At 42.7% G+C, this 9,577-nt stretch overlaps 1 protein-coding gene across 1 annotated transcript; it reads right to left on the bottom strand.

Moving 5' to 3' along the window:
* Positions 1-738: 738 nt before the first annotated feature.
* REXO2 (RNA exonuclease 2) lies at positions 739-9,332 on the bottom strand. The gene is made up of 7 exons (XM_084611671.1): positions 9,172-9,332; positions 8,300-8,383; positions 7,740-7,817; positions 5,632-5,743; positions 4,784-4,892; positions 3,561-3,614; positions 739-1,154 (listed from the first exon to the last, which is right to left on the bottom strand). Exons 1-7 carry the CDS (start codon positions 9,295-9,297, stop codon positions 1,025-1,027), a joined length of 693 nt encoding a protein of 230 aa, XP_084467797.1. The 5' UTR covers positions 9,298-9,332; the 3' UTR covers positions 739-1,024.
* Between the last annotated feature and the right edge of the window lie 245 nt (positions 9,333-9,577).

Genomic DNA, 9,577 nt, shown 5'->3' with positions numbered 1-9,577 from the left:
GTCATAAACTTACACAGCAAAATCCATAGACTTCAACAAAGAGAAAAAAGACTATCAGAACAGGGTGCTTGGCCTTGGGACTTTGGGTTCGTCTTGCCACACTCCAGGAGCATCAGATCGCGACCAACAGAGCCCTGCTCCCCTCTGTGACCAATCTGACTGGCCACTAGATTGATCCAGACACTGGACTGGTAACTATAAACATCAACTGGTGAGAGAGAGAGAGTGTGTGTGCGCGTGCACGCACCAATGGACTTCATTCCTGGCCTGCAGCCTTTCATTTTTTATATTGAAATTTCATCTGCTTGATCACAAGTCAGCTTTTTGTGCAGCTCCTCCCTAGTATCCTTTGAGCACAGACTGCTGTCTGCATGAGAGTTTTTTAAAGTGGATAAATGTCCACGATGGAACTAAAACTAGCTTGTTACTTAAATTAGCTGTCCAGAGATAAGTTGGTCATATCTTTGATGCCACACACACAGAAGGCCACTGCTCCTCAGGCTACATTAAGTGATCCACACGTTCAATCTGTCTTCAAATGGCACTGTGTATTTTACAGAGGAATTCTTGTTAAGCACACACAAATGTGACCGCTGAAGGATGCAATATATTTCCCATAACATTTTATTTTGAAAATCCGGGGGAGGCTGGTTCACCTTTTAGATGAACGTTATATACAAAGTCTTATAATTAAGACTGCTGTAAAAAAGAGAAGGTGTAAAAAAATCTTTCAACAGGATTGGTTTTATTTTTGTAACAAAAAAAGTGCATCTAGAACTAAACTAAGACGTATTAAAGAGCAAAAGTGACCTGATACATACAAACGAAGGAGCTGCTGAGATTTAAATGGTAGATTCACAGCTCAAACATAGGAAAGTAGTAGTAATTCAGACTTCTGTGTGCTTTAACAACAGTTAAGAAACAAGGTAACTGAAAAAAGCCTCTTCCTTAAACATTGGTGAACAGAAGAATAACAGGAGATACATCCAGTGGATACTATAGGATGGCATTGTGAAATGGAAGATCAGCTCACAGTTTTATCACTTTCTCCATTTTCTATTAATTTTCTTTTCTTTTCATCTGTTTTCTTCTTGAAGATGCTATTTCTGTAGAACTGAAGTTCTTTGATGCTTTCCCTGATGTCATCTAGTGCTCTGCAAGAGAATTAAGTAAGGTTTCAAAATGCACAAACACTCAGGCTAAATTTGGATTCTGATGCATCTCACAAATTCCAAACTGTAAAAAAAAAAAAAAAAAAAAAGTAGAACACTTGAGAAATATATGGTGCACAAAACTGTCAGTTATAAAACCACCTTCGCTAGACTGAGTAATACAGGAAACAATAGAAGTTCAGCAGAGCAGGCATGCAAGGAAGTAACACTTTACTTATTGGTTTGTGCTACAGTGGAGTCGCACCTTATGTGGGGGTTAGGTTCTAAAGTCAGCACGTAAGGCAAAAATCGCATTTAGTCAAAATTACCCTTGAAAATCCCTTAAATCGCCCATAAAGTACTGTATGCACTCCATCACATTAAGATTGGGATCAGCATCTATAGCACTATGTATCCGAGAGAATATAAGCCTCAGGTACGTGCCCTTGAAACTGCAAATTACGCCTTGGTCCAGAGGTTGGAGGATGGACATGGGGGGGGGGGGGGGAAGACTACTTCACCGTCATTATGTGCAAACTAGAGGGCTGCAGGGTGGCCAGGAGCATTGTCTATGATCAGCAACACTTTGAAGTCAAGTCCTTTCTCCTCGAGGTATTGCTTGACCTCCGGAATGAACACTTGTGGAACCAATCCAGAAATAATGCTGCTGTCACCCAAGCCAAGCCTTTTTATTTGATTGCCAGAACACGGGCAGGAGATTTTTGTTCTCCCCGTTTAGGACACGGGGATTTGCAGCCCTGTAGAGCAAGCCCGGCTTTATTAAATGCCCAGCCGCATTGCCACAAAACAACACAGCCACACAGTCTTCATTGGCAGATGCAGCTTCACCAGTAGTCTACACGTTTTTGAGGTTGAAGCAGTTCCTAAAACTGTTAAGCCAACCGTGGCTGGCTCTGAATTCGTTCTCATCAGAAGGCTGTCCCTCTTCGGTAGGAGGTTTGAACAGCACGTAGAGGCTAAGAGCCTTTTCTCGCAATGTGTTGCCATCGATAGGCACACGTTTACTGTTCATGTCTTCCAATCTTCACTAAAGTCTTATGCACCTAGCTCGTCACCTTAGCAGTTATTGGAGCACTTGATGCCACGGCTTGACGAATTTCTCTCTCTCAAATCTTGATGGCACAAATGCTAGATTCGTTGCAGCCACATTTACGCGCCACGTTGGAGACCGACATACCATCTCTCAATAAATCCAATACAGCCAGTTTTTCCTGCAGCGTTGGAACAGATCGCTGTTTCTTCGGTTGAGCACCAGATGAAGTAGTTGGCTTGTGTTTAGGGGCCATGTTGTACGAAAAATACGTACAGTATCTTTAAACACTAGAATCACACTCAGTGCAGCAAGATGCTCACACTATAAGAGGCATGTGGGAACTGAAACTGACTGATGGAACAGCAGATTCACATCTCACGCTCTCTCTGGGGCATATGCTCATTGAGTAGAATGGTAGGCAGAATCGCCTACAGTATTTACAGGTATTTTTTTTTTTTTTTTTTTTTTTGCCAAGCGTGTATAGTTGAATTCGTGTAAGTTAAATGCGTGTATGATGCGACTCACCTGTATTATGCAAGGCATAAGCTCTAACAAGCCAATACATTCCATGACATCAGAGGACTGGACTAGATGACCTCTAGAGGTCCCTTCCAGTCCTATGTGTCTAGTGTAGTTGAGGGTAAAGGCAGGTAAACTGAGTTGAACATGTTCTCATTTGATGAATATGGAATGTAACACTACCTGGCTTGAAAACCAGAAAGGTTAGTGTACCCACTTTTGTTTTTTAAATCACTGCATGACTTCAACTATTAAAACAAGTATTGGTATTAGTCTGAGATGCCTTATAATGGACAAGGACTCAAGAGACCCATGTTTTATTCCTGGTTTGGCCAATTATCTGCTGTGAGACCCTGAGCAAATTGCTTTACCTCTCTGTTTCTCCTCCCACCCTTTGTCTGTTCTATGTAAGCTCTTTGGGACAGAGATGCTTTCATTATGTATTTGTACAGCGCAGGCAGAACTGAGGCCTCGCTGTGCTAGGCACGGTATTAGGAAAAACATGGGGGCCAATCCTGCCCATATTGAGGTTGATGGCAAAACTCATACAGACGCCATAGGGCTTTGGATTAGATTCATGGTGCTGGTCCTGAAAAGCTTACAATCTAAGAGAAAGTGTAAATACTTTCTACTGCATGGCACCTGCCATAATCAGACTTTAAAGAGAAGGATATGGCAAGGAACAGAACTACACAGACTTCCTGTGCCATTGGCCGTAGAACTAACATGTCAGGTTTTCAAAGAAATGGGTATGCTCTGTATTCCAGTAGAAGAGAGTACTATAGTTTAAAGATATAAAAAATGTACTGCATTAAAAGCAATAGTGGAAGTCTCACCTGTGAGAAGCCACCTTCTTTGGTGCAAATTCAAATTCTTCTGAATACCAGCGCCTGTATATGGAAGAAATTGAGTTTTAAATCCAGATATCTTAAATATATAGTCAGAGGCCTCTTTGGGTTTGCTACAATGGGAAATGTCTCTTCAGTGCAAAAATTTGAATTTCACTGGCATTCAGAAAAGTCACTGTTATAAGCACCAAAATAATATACAGTAACTCCTCACTTAACGTTGTAATTAAGTTCCTGAAAAATGCAACTTTAATTGAAACGCTGTTAAACTAATCTAATTTTCCCATAAGATTTAATGTAAAAGCGGGGGGTTAGGTTCCAAGGAAATTTTTGGGGGGCAGACAAAAGGTATTATATACTGTACAGTACTGTACTGTGGTTGGGAAGTGCCCCTGGCTTACCCCACACAGGCACAACCCGCTGCAGGCAAGGATGCTAGGAAGCACCTTTGCAGCAGCAGTGGCAGCTTACCTGGAGAAGAATTGGTGCCGACTTTGCCGGGGGATGCTCCAGGCCCACCTCTTCTTGTCCCCACTCCACTCCAGACCTACCTCTTCCCACCCCCACTCCACCTCCTCTCTGGAGCACACTACATCCCCACCCCTTCCTGCCTCCCCCTCCCACCCCGAAAGTCCTAAGCACAGCCAAACAGCTGTTTGGTGGCGCTTACGACTTTCTGGGAGGGAGGGGAAAGAGTGGAGATGCGGTGCTTCCCCGCTCCTTCCCCTCCCTCCCAGCACTTCCCCCACCGCCAAACAGCTGTTTGACGGTGCTTAGAACTTCCCTGGGAGGGAGGGGGAGGAAGCGGAGAAGAGGAACTTGTGTAATGCTCCCTGCTCTTCCACAAAATCTTACAAGCAGCGGACAGAGCAGGCAGTCAAACGACATTATAAGGGACTATTGCACAACTTTAAAAGAGCATGTTCCCTAATTGAGCAGCAACGTAACTTTGAAACAACGTTAAGTGGGAGGACATTAAGTGAGGAGTTACTGTAATCCATGTGAGAGCTAAACACCTCCCCACTCTGCATGCAGTTCAGTAAGTAGGTCCTCGTCCTTTTTCTGTTTGATCCTAGTGGAATATCTGAAAGAACTAAACAGCTGCATACTGCTCTTTCCCCGCTGTCCTCCTCTCTTGTTTTAGAAGAAAATTAGTAAAATATAACTAGAATGCCTTAGATCTTTTTACACAAACTTTGTATGGTATTTACCTGCAAAGTTCTTTGACAGTGCTCACATCAATTATCCTGTAATGAACATGCCTCATGAACTGAGGCATATATTTGTCAAGAAACTTCTTATCTGCATGTACAGAGTTTCCTAGAAAAAGACAAAACAGATATTTCTTTCAAAGACTTTACAAAGCTACCGTGAATTACATCCGAACTAGAGGTAGGCTATGCATCCTGAGGAAATCACATACGACTTCTAAATGTTTTCAGTCAGCTTGTAAGTCTCATGTTCCAATAAATATGATTTTAAAGGTTTCTGTCTGATTTTCACTCTGGGATCACTTCTGTGTGGTTTAAATATATAATCTCTCTGCACTGAATTCTTCAATTACTTCCTCTACAATTTCTGGGTCACAAAAATAATTATTTCAATAAAAGTAAAAATATTACACACACAACCAGCTTTTCCACTAAGGGTATATAAGCTTTACTGTTTGTTTAATATAGTTTCCTCAGGTCATCCTTTTGATCTCTGTGAGTCAGGGTTCTGAGTCACCATCAAGTAACAGGACTTTCAGAATAGCAGCACTTAGAGGTTGACTGTATTCATATCAGCCATTAGGGAAAAACAAGGTGCATATCTGTGATAGCAGTTTGTGAATGCAAAACAAACAGTATCAACGCAAAGTCACACTAGTAATGACATAAATGTATAATGAAATATTACTACTAACAGGAATTTGTTTCCTGCAGATGAAATTTGATTGAATGCAGATCTCCAAGTAGGAGACTAAATCACCCTGGCATTGTGCATTAACAGGCTTTTCAAAGCCCCACCGAGAACGAAAGGAGGATTGATTTTATTAGTATTAAAGTACACATTTTACCTGCAAGAGGACAGAGGCCAGGGGGTGTTTGCTGTCGTACAAATGACAGAAATTCATACTCTGCTTGCTGCAATGAAATTGTACTTTCTTTCACTGCCTTAGTAAGGCCAGACTGCAAGAAAGAGGCATCCATCACCAATCAAATATTTACTATTATTTAAAAATACTTCTGGCATATTTAAGTAGCAGTCAAATGTTACCTAGAAATCAATAACTGAAACAATAACCAACTAATGGCACGTTTAATGCCCAGAAGTATTAAAAAAGACAACTTAACTCTTAAATTTAACCTTTTGGGAGGACTTAACATTTTACCAAGTGCATCAGTGTTTATCCACTTCAATCCTAGCTAAGGGACAGATTCTGATCTTACTCATGTTGAATAACATCCCTACTTCACTGACTTCAATGAGACTACCCAAGGAGTAAGGAATAGATTGCATGAATAAAGCACATCACAACATGGCTCTGAGCAAACACACATCCCTGTGACTTTTTTCCACCTGCTATTTTATGATGTCTCAGTCCTGAATTACTCAGATTTTGTACAAATCTTTATTTATATGCATCAATAACTGTATCTCTTCAAAAAGAGGTATATGTTGATTTATTAAATGGATTATTTATTGGATGGTGTCAGTTAAATTAATGGTCTGTAAAGCATTTTAGCTTTAAACCCTACTTTCAGGGATTTGGAATCAATGCTAGAATGTTCTGCAAATATCTGTGTTTTTTGTGGTTGTTTTTAATCTAAACTGGAAAAATATGAATTGACGTTTCTAAATTAGAGTGCAAATACATATGGACGTTACTGGCTTAGGACACCTATAACTCAAAAAAGTCTCATTTTTTAAAGTTAAATATCACTTATGTTGTCAATCTGCTGTAAGAAGTTCCTAAAGCTGTATTTCCAGCTGGCTGTGCTGTATATTTCCATAGCTGTGCCACAAAAATGCACTTGGGTCTATCAGATTGTATTTAAAAATTTCATTGTGTAGCTGTGTTTTCCTTTGTGTTCTAATCTTATATATATCAGTTAAAAGTAAGTAGCTCTGCATGAACAAAGATGACTTATTTCTGAGCTGCTTCCATCTCCAATTCACTTGAGAAGTAAAACTAGGTTTGGATTCTCAACTGAAGGAGGACAAAAGGATCCACCACATGAATTACTTTGTTTTCCAAAGACCTGCTGATCTTTCCTAGAGAGAGTAAGATGCCTGAGAGGGATTAATGGGCATTTTATAACTTTGGCACTTAATCAAAAACTACCCTAAATTTAAATGCAAGGTGAAGGCTTGGAAAATCTATTCACTTTCTTGCCACTGGCAAGCAGGAAACTTCAATGGTGATTGAAGGAGCCAAAATCATCTTTTTCTGCAAAATGTAAGGTTTCAATGAAAAATTAACGAGGTTTCCAGCCCATAGTATTGGGAAAATAATCAGCCAAATTTAAACTAACTGTAAATTGATGCAACATTGTCTTCCCAAGTCTGTTAGCATTTTTCATATTTTTTTCAATCAGTAGCACTGTGAACCAGACAAGATGCTGTCAGTATAGCTGCTTAAATTCAGAACCCTGTAGGCATCAGTGGAACTAGAAAGAGTCATGTCAGTTTCACACTGCTGCTCAGAGCTTTCCCAAGCAGCAGCCCCTGGTGGCCCACTCACTATCTTTCACATCGGCCATTGTTGGTAGGTTTATTGCTCTCGCTAGAAGGTGTCTAGAAAAATTTTCAAGGCCTATTCAAAGATGCTGCAAGTCAAGATTGTTAAGGCCCTTTGGACAGTCTGTTTCAGGTTAGTCTTGTGGTTAAGACACTGGATTAGATCTCAGAAGATCTGGATTCAATTTTCAGTTCTGCCATGGAGTTCTTGTGAGATTCCGTACAAATCACAACCTCTCTGCCTCAGTTCCCCATCTGTAAAATGGGGATATTTCCTTTCTCCCACCTTTTGTCATCTACATTTAGAATGTAAGATCTTCAGAACAGGAACTTTCTCTAAAGTGTTCATATAGCACCTAACACAATTTTGAGATTAAGAATTATAAAATTGCTACTAGTTACAAGGAAGCAGAGATTCTCGTACTATTGCTCTAGAACCTTTACCTTCCCATGATGCTCTTTACACCATTCTGACATGCCATCCAGCAACTCATCTGGCTGGTTTATAATCAGGTTGGGACCCTGTTAATGAGAAAAAAAATATTAATATAATCTAATCCTAACAAAAAAGATCATTCTAAAGCTTATCATCAGACAAAAGGAATCTGTCTACCTCCTGTTGACACTTCTAGCTTTAAAAGGGAAATTAGGAGAAAGCAGCCCATCTTGCTCTGCACAACAATCTTAAAACCCATGTGGTGGGAAATGCCTCCCCCACCTGCTATAAACTATCAAGTGATTCTGTATGAATAGTAGCCTGTGGTTCCAGTTGGTCTCTCAATGGCTTCTAACATCAAGTTTTCTTCGTCTACAAATAAAAAGGCATAGTGGCGTTCTTTCTTCCACAGTTGATAACTCAATCTGGGATGTGAATATCAAGTCAGGTTCTTTATTTCCACTCTAACCTAATAGACAGACAAACCTTCAAGTATAACAAAGTAACAGTACCAGGCACTAGTAATCAGAGGTACGCCAGTACACATTCACTCCAAACTCTAACCTACCTCAGCCAAAATGTTTAAATCAGAATCAGTTATGAGACAAGCCATCTCAATGATCTGGTCCTTCTCTATGTCCAGTCCCGTCATCTGCAAAGGCAGAAGCAACAATCGTAAGAAGAGAGAAGAGCTAGGTTTTATACTTTGCAGGGAATGTATGTCTTAACAACGCTTTAATCCCAGAGTTAGGCTCACACTGCTGTAATGTTTGGGTTTTTTTTCACGAACGCTTTGCACTGATTTCAATCACCAGTAGAAGGGATTAAATAATCAGTGTCGGCCAAATTGAAAAAGGAAAGGGGAATTTCCGAAGCTTCTCAGGGGGCTGTGCAAATGCTTGGCGAGTGAATTTAGAGCAGAACGGCTCAGCCATAACTAGAAAAGAGACCTGGACAGCTGGAACGCCCAGGGCCTGACTCCGAACAGGATGCTTCCCTGCCATCTGAAGCAGCGAAGTCAAACAAGTGCAGAGGCCAACCTACAGCCTGGCAGGATCAAAGAAAAGGGAAAGGCTCTGGAAGTGCAGGGAGCCGACCCAGGCCAGGGCTTGGTCTCTGAGGTGTTTCCCTCCGCTCTGTCCAGCCTCGTGCTAAACACCCCAGCTAAGGCCACCCCTAGGCTGTCCTGCGGGGGCCGGGATCTCTCCTCCTGACCCCCAGCCTGGCTTTCACTTGCACACCCCCCTCCACGTGCGACCCCCGGCACCCGTATACATGGGGGACCCCCCCAGGCACCCGTCTGACATGGGGGACCCCCCCCGGCACCCGTCTGACATGGGGCCCCCTCCCCCACTCCTGCTCCCTCAGCCAGGCACAACCCCATGGAAACAGCCCACCTGCGTGCCCCGAGCCCCCCGGCACACAGCCAGCCCCCCTCACCTCCAGATCCACCCAGACCATCCGCTGCCCCATGCTGCCCGCAGCCATGGTCGCCCCGTCCCGGAGCCCGGCTCCCACTGCCGCCAGCAGCCGGCGCCCGTTGGAGCCCAGCAACCAAGCGCGCATCGCGACAGGCCGCAAAGTGTCCACCTGGGGACGACAATTCCCAGACGCCCATGCGCCATCTCCCCACGCCTTCCTATGACTGGGCCTGGCCCGGGGCTTGCTGGGAAATGTAGTCACCCCAGGGCATCACGGGAAGCAGTATTCGCCCCCGCCTCCCGAACGGCAGTGCATGCTGGGGCTTGTAGTCTCCACACTACATCTGTCCATCTGTCCACGTCTGTACCACCGCTAACTCTCAGGGGCAGATGGTTACAGTTTTTATTCTGCTCCAAGCGCCTCT

Source organism: Lepidochelys olivacea (genome assembly GCF_965140295.1).
Source record: "Lepidochelys olivacea isolate rLepOli2 genome assembly, chromosome: 22".
NCBI classification, from domain to species: Eukaryota; Metazoa; Chordata; order Testudines; family Cheloniidae; genus Lepidochelys; species Lepidochelys olivacea.
Note: the sequence above shows the minus strand (reverse complement) of the source record. Positions and strands in the feature narration are given on the sequence as shown.

Excerpts from the sequence above, each read along its gene's own strand:
- REXO2 (XM_084611671.1), bottom strand. The coding sequence starts at position 9,297 with ATGCGCGCTTGGTTGCTGGGCTCCAACGGGCGCCGGCTGCTGGCGGCA. Across the intron at positions 8,384-9,171 it reads TGGTCTGGGTGGATCTGGAG|ATGACGGGACTGGACATAGA; the intron begins GTGAGGGGGGCT and ends CTGCCTTTGCAG. Across the intron at positions 1,155-3,560 it reads AAGAAGGTGGCTTCTCACAG|AGCACTAGATGACATCAGGG; the intron begins GTGAGACTTCCA and ends ATTCTCTTGCAG.